Genomic DNA, 19,319 nt, shown 5'->3' on the forward strand with positions numbered 1-19,319 from the left:
TGATGTTTTTTCATATTGATAACGAAACTTTTGTATGCAACGAACAACGATTCGTAATTGATTACAATAAGAGTTGAAAGTTGGAAACAGTAATGGTCCGATCGAAGCGTGCATTAATAAAACAGGTCGCATCGCTTCGCATTAAGAATGGCCCGTGAAAGCGTGACTTTTGTTCGCATTACGGCGAACGGGGAAGGAATAGAGCGGGAGCCATTCATGTTGATTCCACTCACGAGTAATTATCCAATGTTACTTTTCAGAATATTCGCCTAGCCTCCAATTTCTCTAATTTCGAAATACAACTTATAAGTAACACCCTATTATTTCCTGAAATATAATTTGAAAATATTCCGAAAGATTTCGACTCTACTTGCGATATCTTTCTTTCTCTCGTTCGCGCGTTCGGTTTCATATTACAATATTACATATACATATCGGCTGCATCGCGACTGCCTAGTGCCTATCGGTGTCCTTCCGTCTGACTCGTCTATTTTTACCGCGTCCTTTCATTCCTGGATGTGCCGCGCCGCTCGGCGCGTAGCGACGGGCGTTCTCGGGGATTAGGTAACGCGTTTCCGCGATGGCTACAGGGACGATGGTGAAATTTTCGCGGCCGCCTTCGAATCGAAAGGAGGAAGAGGAAATCGCGGATAACGAGCGACGACACTCTGCCGCCGACGACGATGCATTTACATGTAGACCGTTCGCTCTCTCCGTCTCTCCTCTTTCCTCTGCGCGACCGTCTTCCGCGATGATTAATACGCGCGTATATATACGCGCCCGCGCTCCGAGATTGCAGGCTACGTCCTGTTGTACGTGAAGAAACGCGAGTCGACGGAGAAAGAGAGAAAGGAAGCAGACGAGAAGAAGAAGCGAATCACTGGACAGAGAGGACGGTCTACGTGAGAGTTGAAGCGAGAGAAACGACGAGAGAAAGAGACCGAGAGGGAGATCGAAAGAGGAGCACACGCGGGCCCGAGAAGAGGAACGACAAAGCGGCGCGGCGCGGCACGGTGGTTCGGGCTGACGGCGGTGAAGAAGGGAAAAGAGAGGCGAGAGAAGGTGGAGGTATGCTGCGCAGCCGTGGGAACCGACTGCCGAGCGAGCGAGCAGCTCGCTCTCCTCTCTTTCTCGTTCTAGCGCAGCGGCCGTCGCGCCTGCCGGCTCTCGCTCTATCGTAGCGGCCGCTCCGCTCCGCGCCGCGCCTGATGTCGCCTCTCCCTCTGTCGCATTCGGCCTCTCGCTCTAGCGCGCGCACCGTCGGCACCAAGAGGACCTCTCCGATTCTTCTTCTTCTCTCTCTCTCTTCCTCCTCCTCGTCATCCCTTGCGTCCGCAAGGAAAAGGATCGGGCTAGGACGCGTTTCCTTATCTCCCTCCCTCCCTCCCTCTCGGGCATATCCTCGCCCGTCTTTATCGTCCTGTGGATTTCTCAGCCCGCCTTCCGCGACCGCGCGTCGCGCTAGCCCGTCAGCAATCGCCGCTACCGCTACCGGTGCACACGCATACGTACATACACACACCGTACCCGCCGAGGCGCATTGTTCCCGCAGAGAACCGCGCCTTTTTTCGAACGCCTGGTCGCGATTCCTCGCCGATTTCATTCCAATCCCCCGTAATAAATTAGCGGACGATCACGGTGGCATTTGTCTTCTCGGCGATTTATTCTCTCCCTTTCTCTCTTTTGCTCCTGATTTGTTGCTCTTACCACAAGGTACGATCTTTTTTTCTCTCGTTTTCGTTAAGTACACGTCCCGCGTGTCTAAACTTCGAGACGCGTCCTTGCCGCGAGAGAAAAAGGCGGTATAACCCTGTGTTTCTCGTCTCGCTTCCGTCTACGCCTACTATGTTCTGCCCTCGTGTTCCTCGCTTTTTCGCCCTTCTCGCGTGTTCGAGGCCCTTGTGCCTTGGACCGGTCTCGAACCACGTCTCGCACATTCGGTATCTCGTCGTGAAAGATGTGTGTGTGTGGTGTGTGTGTGTGTGTGTGTGTGTGTGTGTGTGTGTGTGTGTGTGTGTGTGTGTGTGTGTGTGTGTGTGTGTGTGTGTGTGTGTGTGTGTGGTGCACCACAACCTGCGCTCCTCTCTTTCTCCATTCGCTTCTTTTAGCAGAGACAAATTGCTCCCTCGTCCTTCAACCCTTTCGCGGCGAAGGGCGAATGCGTACCTGTACCTGTACGCGGTACATACTTACACCGCAAAGTTAATTTTAGGTGGAAATATCCATACAAGTATGCGAAATATGCAGGAAATAATGATCGATAACGTTAAATAATAATATGCTTTCTTGTAAGAAACTAATTACTTGCCGGAAAAGTCGATAGATAAAATTTGAATAAATATTTCTTTGATTTCATTACCGAACATATAGCTAAATATTGATTCATTTCAACATTTATATACTGTATAATCTTATTGCTGTATTATTTTTTGCCTCGCGGTTTTCGTTTTGCACGTCGAGATTGCGTAGCGGAAGGAAAGCTCGCGGGAGATGAGAGCGCGGTGCGTAACGGAGTTCGCGCATAAATTTCCATGTGCGAGATGACATTCGCCATGGGATTACCGAGGGAGACTCGTTTACGGGAACTCGGGCGAAACACGGGCGGGAATAACGACGCCGGCGGATATAAACATTTATTATTCTCCGCGTGGCAACGACTAACGAGGTCGCGCATAATACCGCGGAGCCGCGCGGTGCTCTCTTTCTGTGTTTACCGTACATGCTCATGCGACGTTAAATAATTAAACGACGTATTATCATCACACATACGTGTAGTGTAGGGTATGCTGCGTCCAGCACGTACGTGTATTACACGGTAACACCGTGTGCCTCGTTGCGACATGTCCAAGTGACTGTAGTGCTGTAGTGCCTCGTGTGGTTTCTCGGCGACGGGGGAACATCATTACGGTATTTACGAGCTGTCGTTTCAAGTATCTCTACTTGGTATCCCTCAGCCTTTAAATTACGTCGCTCGGAACAGCCATGTGTGTACAACGGGCACCCAAGTTTCCTGCGTTTCCTGTCTCATTTGGGAGGGGCTGTTCCACGGTCGCTTTGGAACAGATTTCTTTTTGACTTTTAACTTTCGAATTGTAATTGAACAAATTTTATTTTGTTAATTAAAAGTATATAGGACGAAAAGAATTACTCGAGCAAGTTAATCAACAATACAGGAACGATTTTAAAAAATCACCGAATATTTCGTGAAATCGGGAGAATCAGCGTAAAATGAGCTGGCCGAGGCAAATTGGCTAACGACATTTCGTAGATGATTTATTTAGCGCAATTGATCGTAGTTTCCACATGTCAGCGCACTTAGCACGCGCGCATGTGTATCTCAATGCGACGCGTGATTTACACGGAGGGTACCTCATGTGGTTATATGGAAGTTGACCCCTGTGGGGTTGCAATTCCCCTCGTGCCTGGACGATAACTCGAAAGGGGGTGATTTTCGCGCGTGTCGGCCCCCTTCCTGTCCTCTTTCGCGTTCTGCGGGTCCCCTCCCTGACCTCCCTCTCTCTTTACCAGTGACGCGTAACCGTTTCTCCTCGTTCGTTCTTGATGTGCACGCTCGTCGTTCTGCCGGCGGGCGGACGCGTGGCAACGCGTGGCAGGTGTGCACGTGACGCAGCACGTCGCGAAACGTTTAATTTGTTGTTAACCCTTTCACCACGGAAATATTTCCTCTAACGTTACCGTTATATTTCGAAAGTGCGCACGAGTCACGGTCGAAAAATATGAATGACGCACCTTTTTAATTATCGGCATTAAACCTAATTACAGAACTTATTAATTTTGTCTGAAATTTTTCCTTGAATTCTCCTTTTGCTTTCCTAAACGATTATTATGATTGTTGATTATTCTGAAACGCACGAGACTCACGTAACCTTTTTTCTGTTTACAGGGTACATTCTCGCTGATAGTGGAAGCTTATCACGATACGGACAACAGCACACATCAATCGGCCGGTGAGTGTAATTTCATTTTTTCACTCTTTTCTAGATCATGTACGATTATATCGAACATGAGTGCGTGCTTGCGCGCACGCACTTGTAAAAAGCTGAATGACGAAGGATTATCAATATTATCATAAAATTAGTCCTATAGATGCGTTGCGCACGTTTTTAAAGCCACAAGAGAGAAGGCAAGAATATTGTCGGGTGGGCATGTGTGGTCCAGCTGGCCCATAAGAGAGACACGATGTCTCGTGCAACGTGGACCAGTCGAGAAGGCACTTCCGGTCCCTGAGCATGACACTTACCAGAGACGTTGAGTCCTCCATTTTCTTCCTCTTCCTTCCTTCGTCAACTACCTCTTGATTCTCATCCCTTTAAAGTTTAAGAACCGAAAGAAGAAAAGAAAGAAAGAGTAGATCAATTTTCTTACGGCATTGTATTTAGTTATTGGGCTTTCTCTTCATTTTATTTAATTAATAACTGTTATTAATTCTGAAATATAATATAGCTACGATGTATTTATTTTGAAATATGTTATATATTTCGTTATAAGTGTTTACTTATTTTCCCAATTAATTGTAGTAATTATTGTCCTTTTCATAAACAATTTTACAAAGATTACATATGAAGGAAACATACAAGAATTGTCACATTTACGAGTATTTTTCATCGTAACGTTATAATTCAGTTCTTTGAATCTTTTTTATCATAAACGTTATATCCAATTTTACGCAATAGATAAATATGCTTGGTAAATCTTTACGAGAGTCGAGATCGGCCGTTGTTCCGCGAACAATCGTCACATTTTCATTGTTCTATTCAGTCTCTATTGCCGCTAGTCGTTCCTCGTTTGTAACTGCGCGTTATTACGGCAACGCGTCTCCGTTGTGTCATAGCGTTGTGTCGTCGACCAAGAGCTGCGGGAGAGAGAAAAGTGAGAGCAAAGAGAGGAGAGACGGCGGATACCGGGTGGCGGCGGCGGCGGCGGCGGCACTAGTGTTTCCTTCCTGTGTAACCGTAGTACACTCATCTTCCATCGCGCTGGAAGTAACTTGACACCGAGTATATATACGAGCGCATCCAACGAGCCTAGCTTAGACCTACCGTCAATTGTTCTTAAATTTAGTAGTTGGATGCTTTTTTTTAACGAGAATATAATTTACAAATGCTCCAAGAGATTCGAGGGAAAGATACAAAATTACGGAATGTGTTGTTTCAAATTAATTTTTATTTATTCCAATTTTCGATGTAATAATTCTATGTAAAGTTTTGAGGCGGATACAACGTACGTGTAACAACCGCGCGTCGGATGAAGTGCGTACGGTTTTCTATACGCACTCGCGCGCAGGTAGCACACGCATCCGCTTCTATTCACTCTCGAGACCGGCTTTAAAAACGGGGTAAGAAGAGCGAGACCGCTTAATTTCTTCCTCGAGAAGTCCCGTGGGGCCCCTCCGATAATTAGAATCGGCCGACGGGAGAGAGCGGAAGCTGCATACGTGCGGCGCGGCGGCCGGCCGCGCGCCCTCATGCGTGTCACACGCACACGCGTACACCGTCGCGTCGCGTCGTCGCTCCTCGTATCACCTATGCCGCCACTGCCATCGCCGCCGGCGCGGCGCGGCTTCGGCCAATTAACCGAATTTAACTGTTTCGGCGCCACGCGGCGCGTACTTCATTCGATCTCGCGCTTATTTATCTGCCGGTCTCTCTTTTTTTCACATGCCTTCCTCGAACGAGGAAGCAGCGACTTCTCGGAGCGCGCGAACGAGTTTGCGAACACAAAGTTCATAAGAGTACAAAACTGGATTCACTGTCGGGTCGAGAAAACTCGAAAGTTACGCGGGGAATCTTGTTTCAAGGAACTCTAATGAACATGCCCGAGATTACCGCGCGTGTGTTCTCATATACATGTTTCTGCTGCTAATAAAGCTCTCGTTGACACGGAGGCCATCAGGGCTAATCTCTCTGTTCTGCATATCTGGGTACTGGGTACAATGTCGAACGTGTTGTGTTTCCTCATAGTTATCCACACGTGTATGATTTGTCCGTTAAAATGAAGACTCAATGATGCGTATATACTATTAAAAAAGATATAAACTAATCGCGTAATAATTCTTAATTCTTGCATTTCATTATCAAAGTAACTCCATTTTTTTAACGGTAACTACACGTATCCTATGTTGGATGAAAGAACGATAAGTTGCACCGAGGTTTCTTTCTGTCTGACACGAGTGTTAACGTTCACGTTACAGCCGGCGAGTGTTCTTCAGTCTCTGGGTTTTATCGTCAAAGTACCGCTTGCCTTATACGCGTCTGCTTCGCAGTGACTGCGATTCTTTTCTTAGCATGCGGATGTTGTATAAAGTCATCGACGTATCGAAATTTGTTGTCTCAGTTTCCTCGTGCATATTCGTCGTTTCGCGTTGAACCCTGAATTATATTATATAGTCGCGATTACAACGCAAGGAAGGAATAATTCACGGCTGGCAAATCGTATTTTCGATATCTTAAAAAATTCTTTAAATTAACATAAATTGATTATTACGTTAGGAATATTCGACCTGATAACATTAAATAAAATAAAAGAAAATAGAAACAATTTATCGTTGATGTGTTTGAGCATAATGTGGATGGTAAAAGGTTAATACACCACTATCACGGTAGTGTCTGCATCAATATCCACGACGGATCGCCAAACATCGTGTCCCGGATATACACCTATCCCCGGGGTCTTTATCGCGGATACACCGCTTACATTGTGCTCCGTCTACCGTGCTGCTGCTCCGGGCACAATATAATACCCACAACGCACCGGCGAAACGAGCCCTTTATTGCCGCGTTGCTCGGATGCTGCTTCCTTTCTCAGGCGAACACCACCACCACCACCACCTCCTCCTCCTCTTCTAACTGCCGCCCCCGCTCCTGGCGTTCTCGCCTCCTTCCCTTTCGGGCGTCCCTCTTTCTCCTTTTAGCCGCCCATCACGCACACACGCACACCCATTATCCACGTTGCGTTACGTTGCGTTACGTTGCGTTGCTTATACGTGCCATGCCGGTGCACGCGTCGCGTCGCTGCACCTGCGCTCGGAGTTGCGTTCGCTCCGCGTCGCGTGTCACGAAAATTTCGTGGGAATCCCATTCGCCGCCGTTAATTATCGCCGCGACGTTCCTCAAGGACGATCATAGTCGCGGGAGAGCGTAAGAGGAAAGATAAAATCGCGTTCTTAATCCTGTTACGGAGCTGTTTTCTCGTATTACAGACTCGATATCAAATTGCTCGTTATCTTGGCGAATTACCTCTCGAACGGTATACTTTTTGCACGAAGCATAAATTAAAATGAACCATTCATACGCGCGCGATCTATGCGCGCGCAAAATGTTCCAACTAAAAATAAGAGACTTTAAATAAATATCGGATGGTCTTAAAGTCTTCTTTTTTTTTATTCCGGTCTAATTTTATTCCCGCCAATGCGACGATATTTATAAATCTCCGCGGGGCAAGGTGGTGTCGCGCACGAACGATTACACGTGTCGATGAGAGCGCTCGACGAGACGATCGATCGGTCCCTCGTGTGTCGAGCGCGCACATGAAGTGGCATTATTGTACGCGAACCAGTTTCCTTTGTCGCTAATGACGACGTTCACCGACATCCGCCTGCTCCGTGTGCTCGGTCGTTGCTCGTTTTGGTAAAGGCCGATCGGATTACTACTCTTCCTTTCCTTCATTCATCCGCCGTAGCGCCAGCGGGGAAGAGAAGAAGGAAGAAAGAGCCTTCTCTCTTTCTCGCTTTCTCTCTCTCTCTCGCGCCACCGTTCGTTTGTCCGTTCGTTCGCGGTGAACCAACAGCACTATTATGAAACGTTATGGGATAACGCGCGTGGTAAAGAATTAAATAGAGATCGCGATATCCAGCCAAGCTTCTGTTAAACGCTTCTTTAACACACGCATTTGAGGAAACGGTATGTTCCTACGATTCGTAATATCACCGCCGGTTCGTTAACTGCGACATGAACGCTCCGGAACCGTCAATGTTAATCTATATGAGGAACTGTATATCGTTTGGAGATATTTCCTACGGAAAAAATTGGAACGGATTGTAACATTTATCAAAATATTAATTAGGTGTGCCGCAACTCGAGTCAAGACCACCAGTTTGTTTAAAATTAACTGAGAAATCTTGTTTTATCTTTTTGTAAGATAAGCAACCAAAATCTATTAATTTATCCGATATTAGAGAAGACTGTGTGAATGCGAAACTCGTTGATCCGTCGCGAAATTTCTCTCATTGTCAGCCAAGAATTAATTCCAACTTTGTCGAGAAAACTGCAATTTGTACAGACAGATCTCGCGTGTACAATGTACGTTACATTTGTTTCCGTTGCGTCAACTGAACGTGTCCGGGACGCATTGGGCAGACACCCGACTTGAGAGTATCCTATTCATTCCCAATTGATATAAGCGCGTTAGTGTGTTCTCCGCGATGCGTACGCATGCACATATACACGCATGAGCGAAAGGAACTCCAGCAGTGGTCGTGGTTCCACACGTGACTTACGTCACCGTCGATTGTCAACCGCTTTTTCCTGGCCAGTCTCTCGTGCTCTCTCTTCTCTCTTTCTCTCTCTCTCTCTCTCTCTCTCTCTCTCTCTCTCTCTTTCTCTTCTCTTCTTTCTTTTTCTTTCTCTTTTTCCCTGTCCCTCTCTTCTCTCTTCTTTTTACAAACAGAACACCGTTGCACGTCGCGACTCGCTCGCTGCACATCACCCGACGCACTCAGGAGAGCGCACCTGCCTTCTTTCGCATGATAATAACGACGGCGATAATTGGCCGCCTTTCCTGCGCACTCCACGTGTCAACCGGCGACAGAGAGTAAAAAGATCGTAGAGCTGTATCTTGTTTTTGATTGAGGAAGTCAATGAAAATCAATAGTCTAGTCCACTTTCTTAAAATCTGGAGAAAAAATTGGTCTTGAAGTTTAGATCGTTTAGAGAATTCAATTTAAATTAATTTCACGGGTTAAAAATTTTTATGTTATCTGAAATGAATTATTTATTAGGATATACTTAGAAAACGACTGGAGCTACATTGAGTCACGGTTGTCGAAACTGTGCGACCAAGAGGCTACCTGCTAAACTTGAGCGGAGGCGGAGCCGGTGGCGTTTCGGAAGTTAATCCGTCGCGTTCGGGTTTTACGATCCATTTCGCTAAATAATCGACGCATCATTTTTTCGCGCAGAAACAGCGCGGCGGAGGCAAAACGCCGCTGGCTGCGTGCCAGCTCTTTCTCCTTCTTTCTCTCGAAGCTATACTTCTTCGGCAGCCGCTCGTTTCTGAATGAACAATAGAAAATGTCTGCTACGCGCCGGCGCTGCGCGTCATTAATGAATACCTTGAATCGGTCTGGCCTCGAGCACGCCGGGTGTTTACCGGGTGTATACGTGCGCGGACCGTGGTCAAGTAGAAACGAGCGGCAGCGATCTCTCATGGTATAGCCAATGTCCATCCTAATACGTCCGGGGGAAACAGCAGCAGGAAGTTGTAACTTCGCCGATACACGGTTGGTAGCGCGCAACGTAATCATCTTTCAGTGAATGTAAACGTGGATTAATTTTTTCCGCGCCTCTTTGCGAATATCGACTACGCGCTGGAACGGCTCAACTCGATCCTATTACATACTTACATCATACGTGTACATCTTGCATACTCGTGTTCTGAAAGTCTCTGACATTTGTTAGGATTTAAAAAATTCAAACAACTTCCTAAATATGTACATCTATTTAATGAAAATACTGATGGCACTGTGGTGATTATTTTGCTTAGAGATTTGTTGATTACATTATTTAGGACAGTTGTTTCTAAATAATTATTATTATAATGAATTATCTCTTTAATATAAATATACGTCTTTCCAAAGCTTTATAAATCGATTCATTCTCGATTATGTTTTGCTCCGCGCATTTCAAGTAGCGGAGCTCTCTCAGAATCGAACTTGGAGCGATGTAGCGTGCGAACATCGGCGTTTTCGGAACTCGTAACAGCATCACCTGGGAAGATAGCCCAATAAACTGCCTCTCCCTCTTATAGATATACTCATCTCACTCTTCTCCCGTTCCTCCTTTCTCTCTTTCTCTCTTTCTTTCATTCTCGACTCCCGTTTCGCCGACAGCCACTTCCCTTCTGGGAAGAGAGGCTGATCTGACTCCCTCCTTAAGTATCCTCGGGCACGCCATCGGCGAAAAACCTTCGTCCTTTTGTTCCCTCCTCGCTCTTTCTTTTCTTCGCTTATTCGTTTCTTCGTTCCTTCGTTTCTTTCTTCTCGATGCGCGCGGTGAATAGAGAGAGAAAGAGAGTGCACCCAGTGGCGTGTGATCGAAGGATTTCTCTCATTGTCAGCAAATCAGCGTTATCAGGTGACAGCAATATTAATTGAGCCTCTTTGAGTTACAGAATTTTTTCGGTCCACAATACGAGAATTATATTGATAAAATACTTTAATTCTGCAATTAATATCAGATATTAATAATGATATAAGTTATTTTATTAATAAAGGAGCTACATAAAAAAACATTTTATTAAAGGAACTTTCGTTCTTGAAGTAACTTTAGTAATCGCGTTTCTAGATGCGTTTAATAATAATAATAATTTTGGAAAATATTGATATCGCGTAATTCCCCTTCTATGATAATGGAAGCACAGATTGCGGAAAACTTAGGAGTTTTTAAACTGTCGTTGTTTAAGTTATTATCATATACTCTTTTCATCCATCAGTGATAATTTTTGAATAATATTTTCGAATCACTGGGATTCGTTCGTGACTCTTCACGGCTACGCTATTGATCTTACTACACGAGATAGACCGCAGTGGAATCGGTGGGCCCCGGTACGCTACCGGTTCGGCTGTGCGAGAGCGAGGCGCACGGACACGCGCGTGCACCGAAAACCGGTGCCGTGAGATGCAGGTTTTTCGGTAGGGCACCTGATCGTAGCCCCGGATCCTAATCTGTTGGAGCTATTACGATAATGCGCCCTGGTGTAAGGAAGGTTGTAGCCTCCGCTCGTTCGTTCGCTCATCCATTCGTTTACACGAAAGCGAGTAGAGACACCGGACGAGAAGACGAACCAGAGGCGAAGACGAGACTGAAGTGAGAGAAAAAGAGAGGAACAGGATAAGAGAGAAGGAAAGGAAGAGAGAGGAAGGAAGGACGCCTCTTTCCCAGAGCCGCAACGTGGTATACTCGCTTACTCTCTTTGTGCCGGATGCGTGCCGCCGACAGAGTAGCAATAGCGGACGAACGTCCGGTCTGCCCCCCCCCCTCTCTCTCTCTCTCTCTCTCTCTCTCTCTCTCTCTCTCTCTTCTCTCTTCTCTCTCCTCTCTCCCGGAGGCCGATGCACTTCGATCGCATCATTGGGTGTAGCGGTGCACCTCGTCGCTCTGCCTCAGTGCTGATCGCGTCGACTAATTACTATCACATCGCGTCTCATTGTTACCTGATGCGAACCCATCATTAATTTGGCGATTTACATTTTTTTTATCGGCATATCTGATGTATCTATGATAATCACAGCGATACGATGTTTCTAAAGTAATATAAAAAATATATATACATATATAATACCTTACTTTGCAATTTAAGATATCATATAAGATGATAAGATTACTATAAGGAAGTTTGAATAGCTTGATATCGAAATCACTCAAACGAAACATGGTCTTATGGTTTTTTCAGAGAAAGTACTGATCACGCGGTTGACCACCCAGAAGTGGCTGGACGTCGGGCCAGACTGGACCGTGGACGAGTACAAGAGCACCCATTCGCAAATGAAGTATGAATATAGGGTGACTTGCGCGCCGCACTATTACGGCAAGGGTTGCGAGGACCTATGCCGGCCGAGAGATGACAACTTCGGCCACTATAGCTGCAGTCCGAGCGGCGAGCGCGTCTGCCTCACTGGCTGGAAAGGCGACTATTGCAACACCCGTAAGTACATTATGTTCATCATTCTGGCATTCATGACCGCACCGTATTTTAAGCGGTAGCGCGACACCCTGGCCGCTATTTATTTCCGCGTTCTCTATCACGACTGCACGCGCGCATCAGACGATATGTCTTTCTCAATTTGTAATAGTAACGATAATCATTTAGGCTAAAAAGAACCTACTAAGTAACGGCTAATCACTATTGATGAATGAATCGTGACGCGATTACGAAAGTCGTTAGGGAATTATCAAAGACTGCTTGTTTTACGTTCTCTCAACGCAATCCCGCATTTCTTCCAAGGATTTTGCGATGCACGCGGTTATTAACAGGCAACGCTGCTGCCTCCGCGATCCCTACCGACGTCGAATATGCACGCTACCTCGGTAAACGACGATACTCTCGCGAATTGCCCGGCGCGGCTCGCCGAACGAACCGTTCCTCGCGTTCTCTCTCGCTCTTTACGTTCTTTCAAAGCCCGGTGTCTCGCCGCGCGAAGGAGAGACCCGGTGTAGTCGGTGGTGGTGGTGGTGCGCTGCAGCGCGGCACAGCCGAGACTTCGAAGCGTGCAGCAGCTTCCCACGCTTGGCTCGCGCGTGTGCGCGAGTATCTCCTCTCTTTCTCTCTTCCACTCCCTCCTTCGTCCGAGCTCTCTTTCTCTACTCTTCTCCGTTCCGCGGCCTGACTGCAGCATCCCTCTCTTTTTCACTCTCGCGTACCTGCGAGCCGACAGCGACCTAATCCGTGTGCACGTGTAATGATCCGAGATTGTGTGAGCGAAGGAGGCAAGGGGGCGAAATCTGCCTTCGTGTGTGGCTCTCTCTCTCTCTCTTTCTCTTACGATCTACCTTTCTTTCTCTCATTCTTCTCTCTTTCATTCTCCTTTTCCGTCGAGACTCGGTCGAGACTTCGCGCGAGTCGGATGGAACGGTCGTGTCTGTTACCGGAGTCACAGTCGTCGATGTCGAAGCTCCTGGCCTCTGATGCGTACAGGTTCGTATCCGCACCTGGTGTCCGACTGCGTCCGACCTGTACGTACAAAGGTGCTTTTATTCACCAGAGGAAGGGACTTTTCATTCAAAGAATCCAGGACTCGTTTTCAGATTGTGTCGAATTGTTCGAACAGACAAAAGCTAGCCGTTGCTCTCCGACCACGCCAAGTGTCGTCGAATAACGTCTTCAGATTTCGCGAGGAATGTGAGAAAAAAATTCGGGAAAAAGCAATGTATCATTCTGTCTGTTTAATCCTGGAACTGGAGTTTGTATAACTTAAATTATGGTGTAGGATATTACGTGATCCCAAATCATTTCAAAGTAGATAATCTATAACTTGCATTTTTGTGTAAAAGATAATATGAATATCATAAGCGTGTTTTTCATCTCGTTTATACGTTTTTACGCATAGAAAATATCTGTTCCAACATTGAAGGTTAACGTTGTTCAATCCTACGAGATTAATGTATGAAGCGATACGTTACGTCTTGGATCATATTCCTCGAGGTTTCCACTTTCCCACGAGCTTTCTTCGTTTATGCCAATTCTCGGTTCCCGAATTCCATACTTTCTCGAATCCGATCGAAGTGAAAGATCGATCGTAGGCGAAGTCTCTCCGTGTGTGGGGCCTCGTCGGTACCCGGTCGTTGCACTCGACACCGAGTGCTCGGGGCCGCCGCGATCGACAAAGTTCGCGCGTCGATTACTAATGGACTACTTTTCATTTTGTAGATATTCTTCGACTATCGTTCGACGAGTCAGTTGTTCGAACAATTTTTTAGAACTTGTATCGCATTCTTCAATATTGGAAAAAGTAGGATTTAAGAGAATTTTTAATACAACCAATGATCTTCATTGACATTTGACTTATAATTCATATCACTTTTTCTGCTGGTAAAACAGACGAGACTGTAAAAAGAAAATCGATTTCGAAACGCATTTACCAAAGTAACGATATGCAATAAACCTCGATTGTCCGCTACCGCAATATTTCACACGATTATGCAGCCTAACAAGAAGCGGCAAAATCACTGTCGCGCTCTCGCTCGACGAGCAATCGGCCGCGAAACGTCAGGAAATACGACGATATAAATCACGAACGGCAGACTCTCCTTCGGAACGAGTCTCGCGAGAACACAAAAGGACTTTCACTTCTTCGGAATCTGCTAAAACGGTCGTATCTCGCGTTCGATTTCGCTACTTCCGCGTTGTATCTTCCCGAATCTTAACAGTGCATTTTTCTTCATTTTTTTATATATCTTTTTTACGTATTTGTGTTAATCTTCTAGAGTACAGAAATTGTCGTACAGAAATTTGATTATATCATTACGATACTGTAATCATAGATGGATTTACGTAAAAATTGTCACCTTCCGAAGAGATTAATGATGTCGTAGGTGCGTTAATATGATTTTTGCTTGCTCGGAGTCGCTTTATCATCTATTTTTCCTCATCCATTCGTCTAAGGTTTCGTACCCCCTCGTCTAATCTAAATTGATATCCAGAAAGTACTTGTCATTGGACATTCTCGCGACCAAATTGTCGCATTTTGCCGAACATGCACTTTCTCTGCAACGGCTTCGATCGCGTATGACGAAGGGTTAACTCGCTCTATCCCGTTAACCCCTTGGTGAGAGGGGTGCCTCGGTCGGTAGGTCGAGAATAGACGATCGGGCACGCCGCAAGCAGTCGAACTCTTTCGGGGGTGCCGATACGTAAGCGTTATATAGGGGTTGCTGGCGGGCGCGCAGAGAGAGCAGCTGCAACGCGCGAACGAGTCGGCCTGAGCGAGTTGGGCCCTGACAGCTGCATCGAGAGGACGGTGCTTTAACTAACAGCTGCCCTGTTACTCGCACTCGCAGTCCACGTACATTCCGGCTCCTCTATTCCCCTCTCTTTCCTCCGTCCCTTCTTATTCCCGCAGTTTTTGTTACCCCTCTGCGAGCAACGCAGCACTTTTCCGAATGTACCTTCGATGTCCCCTTTTATCTTTCGGTCTACCTGACGGAACTTTTCAAGTCGAATCGTGCCAATTGTGGCATAGGCTTAGCTTAGAGTGACCTGGACTTTAACGAGATCATTATTAAATAAAGCAGGCAGTAATAATAGCTACCTTTAGGGATATGCTATTCAATCGAAAATTCGTATCGGTTTTTGCCTAAAAACTTGATCACAATACATGTAATTTCGATGAAAAGACTAATTCTTATAATCCTCTTATAAGTGATTTTACGAGTCAACGAAAATTTTGAATACTAAAATCTTGTTTATATTTTATATCCTATAGAAAAATTGTGGCGGTGTTCTTCTTTCATCTGACTTCTAAGTAATCTCGTGGACTACATTTAGCAGGTAGTGTGCCACAATACGGCAGGTATATATATATAGGCGTGGCAAAAGATGGTGACAATTATTCTCGCAGGAAGGAAAAGAAAGAGGTTTTGAGGAAGGAAAAAAAGGTGGACAGTGCTTTATCACCAAGGGAGGTCGGTGCTGATGACCGTTTTGAAAGGAAATCTGTGGCCGTGGATAGAAAATCAATAAGTACGTTGCGGAACCAGAGAACTTCGGGGTGTACGGTGTATCAATGGGCTGTGTGGCTACGTATGTCTTTCTTTGTCTCTTTTTCTTTCTCTGTTTAGGACGTTTCAGACGTTAAAAGAACCGATGTGCAAAAGTCGGCAGATTCATTCAGAATGACATTTGCGAATGCATTATATGTGTATGTTACCTGCTATTCAATATATATATGATCTCAATATAGTATTCAATAGGTTGTACCCATTTACACGCAATAATTTTTTCAAACTTCATCACCTATATAGATTATTAATTTTGTGATTAATTGTTTGTTTTATGCAAATATCTAAACTAAGATTTGTCCGTATGTTTGAGTATTTAAAAAAATATTTTTAAAATTAAAGCGAACGGTTCCTCAATTGCATCAACGTCCACAATTATCAGAATGTAATTTCAATTAACATTTAAAATATGTGATGAAGTAATAGTTAATATGTAGCAAAATATGATAAGTAAATATTAATTAATTAATTAGGTCAGCTTGATGATATGGAAATGAAAACAAGCTAGTTAGTATTGTTTAATTATTAATTTCAATTGACAGTAAAATTTACAAACATTAAAATAGAAACGAATAATTGTTATTATTTCGTTTCATCGTTACCAGCTTGACCTAATAACCAGTTTCAATCGTTTACAGTGTTTCATAAAGCCCTGCGGGATATATAATTTGCAATTCGTTGTATTATATATAAATATAATTTAATTGCTCGTCGTTTTATTAATTGCTGGCTACATTCGAGAGCTCATATCAATATTCTGTTAGATACTCTATACAATGCTTAATTTGAGAAACGCATCGTTGAAATATCGTGTCGAATGAAATGCGGGAGGATCTTCGACGTCTTCTTCTCGGAACACTTTGGTCGGCTTGGAAGATCAGCGTTCCGCGGGAGGAGAACACACGGCGAATTTATAGCCCACCTCGCAAGGTTTTATCTCGAAAAATCGCAGCGGCCACAAATCGGTCGTAAATAATCCTCGAAGGGCAAGATTTGTCGCGGCTTACGAGATTTGTTTAGTCACTGGTTTCTCCCCGTCGCATCTCCTTCCTCTCGCCAGGGAGAAAAGGACCCTTCTTCCCTTTTCTTCTTCTTCTTCGGCAACGGTATGGCGAAAAGGTGGTATACTTGAGGGGAAAAGGATGAAGGAGAGAAGGAAATGGTGGAGGCAGGGAGGGTCGCAGTGGAATCTCTGCGATTCGGTCGTTCGTCGACGATACACCGACGGCCGGCGAGGGCACGAGGAGAAGAGATCGCGGCGGCTCCGACGGCGGGGCTAAGGGGGGTCGTATCTCTCGTTCTCCGCTCTATAAATACCATACTCCTTAGCGCTCGGCCTGTGCCATGCTATACCGCGCGCTGCGCCGTGCCGCGCCGCGCCACACCGTGCCGTGCCGAAGTCCGTCCGTCCGTCCGTCCATCCGACCGGCCATGGCGAGTAAGAGAGTCGGGCCGTTGCGCTCGGTGCCAAGGTCACATGGCCCTCGTGCTGCTGCTAGCCCTGCTCGCCGGCCCTGCTTCGCGCCGAACCGTGTCGGAATCGTCGAACCGCCGCCCTCAACCCTTTCATTCACCGGCGTCGAGCGTATACCGGGATTTTTCCTTTCGATTTCCAACCTGGTTTTTAGTCTCGACGCTGGTCGACGCCGTTGGCAAAATCGTTATTTTTATCGAGCGTTTTATCAGACTGACGAAGTTCAATCCCTGTGATAATAACAATGGCATGATTGATGACGCTGTTCTAATAAACTTTCTTGCACCATACATTAGTATCCAGACATGAATTTTGGATTTAACGTTTTTCGAACCTGTCTGCTTGCGTTGATAACTGACCACGCGAAATCGTGGTCGGTTATCGCGCTGTCGTGTCTCCCTGGAAGAGTTAACAAGGTGACGAAGAAGGAATCTAAACGGGGTGAATCCATCGATTCCTCGCATACTTACACGCGGCGCGGAATGCCAGCGATAGATCGCAAGGGTAATGAAATTGTGTCACGCATCGTTCGATGTGCGTCGTCTAGTTCGCGAATACCCCCGCTTTCTCGTGAGGAAGGGGAAATTCGTGCTCTCGGTAGTTGGCCGGTAGCCATCGAGTTTACGTATGCGGCAGGAAAATTAGTCAACTAGTTACCGAGGCGATACGAGAAGCAAACGCTATACCGCGCGTGATGCGTGTCGCTCGCCTCGCCTTTAAACGGCCCGCATCCGGGGTGTCGTTACACACGTCCCCCCCCCCCAAATTCGACCGAGTCATTCGTTTGTGGTTTACTCGCCCGATAAACAAATGGAATACGCGTCTTTTGTGAGGTACCACCACCTGTTAATTCTTCCGTTTCCCGTATTAACGTTTTCAATTTTAATTATTATGACTGTAGCATTTTAGATATAAAAAAGGATAAAGTTTATCAAATTAAGAACATTTCATAATAAATGTGCAAACGTAGAAATAAAGCTAGAAATACAAAAAAAAATGAAACGTAATCTTCAGTCAGTCAGAGGTCAGTTGGACTATTCGGTTGTTGCGAACTTAATCACCGCTAATTACAGCATCACACGCCATGAACAATTACAGCACAGAAGTATTATATTTTATGTCCCGAAATGTAAAGAAGGACGAACTACCGTACGCGTGTATGCATGCCCCATCGGACGTATATTATCGTATATACACCGTATTCACCGCTCGCTCGTGCAGTCGTGAGGGACGCGATCGACCTCTCGCCGAGAGTTGCCTTAACCTCTTGGATTTTTTCTTACTCATTTCAGCCCGCTGCCTGCCCGGATGCGACGAGCAGCACGGACACTGCAATCGACCCAACGAATGCATGTGAGTATACATACGCCGGCATTCGCCTAATACTTGCACGTGCGCTTGTGGTGTGTGTGTGTGTGTGTGTGTGTGTGTATATGTATGTGTATGTGTGCATTGCGCCGCCCCATACAACCGCCAACTAAATTCCTGGGCCCCGACACGGTGCATCCACTCCTCTGTATGCACCGCCGCGGCGTATGCATGTACGCGCGATAATAATTACGCGCATACCTATCGTAAATTATCGTTCGGCGCGGTTTCGAAAAGGTATACGCCAGCCAGCAGCTCATGGATCCACGTCACGATTCCAGTAACGCTGTCCTACACAAAGTATCCCAGAATCGTTTCATTCTCCCTCGCGAGATGTTACAATTCCAACTGGAAGAAGTACCGATGATGATTCATCTTTGACGATTCATTTCGTTTTTTTTTTCATGTTGTCGATCTGTGTTGCATATTTTATCGCAAAAGTTTGAGGAAGAAGGATAAAGTTCAAAAGTATAATAAACGAATTCCATTTTGCGAATAATTTAAAGTCAACAATTTTAATTAATAATTCCATTTGCGTGCCGTATAATGTAATGTTACTGCTAACTGAAGACGCATACGCGCCGCGCACCCTTAAGAATCCTGTTACGGCGCGTGCATTCACGACGGCATTACAAGTGCGCACCCGTTGTATATTATCGTACGCATATTTTCGTAACGCTTTTATGAGCGTGCGCACATATAGCGAGAAGGAAGAACGAAGTGGAATTTGAAGTTCCTCGGCTGGCTTTCCGTTCTAACGAGGCAGTTTCCGAGGTGCCAATCGTTCTTGCTCTTTCTTTCTTTCCAGATTCTATCGTCTCTTTCTTTCCTCTTCCTTTTCCTTTTTTCCACTTTTACCATCTTTTTTCCCTCTTTGTTTCTCTCTCTTTTTCTTTTCCTTTCTTGGCTCGCCATCCGACGTGTTATTGAACTTTCCGATTTAATCCGCCGTTTGGCAAAATTCC

The 19,319-nt window shown here is 45.7% G+C and overlaps 1 protein-coding gene across 1 annotated transcript in view; it reads left to right on the top strand.

The window, feature by feature from the left end:
• Positions 1–19,319, top strand: part of Delta (uncharacterized) — a 42,361-nt gene that overhangs the window by 13,189 nt on the left and 9,853 nt on the right. The window contains exons 3-5 of the mRNA XM_071699270.1: positions 3,905–3,968; positions 11,689–11,940; positions 18,279–18,339. Of these exons, the coding sequence (XP_071555371.1) occupies positions 3,905–3,968; positions 11,689–11,940; positions 18,279–18,339 (377 nt within the window). The remainder of the gene's footprint in view (positions 1–3,904; positions 3,969–11,688; positions 11,941–18,278; positions 18,340–19,319) is intronic.

This window comes from Temnothorax nylanderi, unplaced genomic scaffold (assembly GCF_030848795.1).
Source record: "Temnothorax nylanderi isolate EJ_2023f unplaced genomic scaffold, tnyl_v1.0 TNYL_tig0017_pilon, whole genome shotgun sequence".
Classification (NCBI taxonomy): domain Eukaryota; kingdom Metazoa; phylum Arthropoda; class Insecta; order Hymenoptera; family Formicidae; genus Temnothorax; species Temnothorax nylanderi.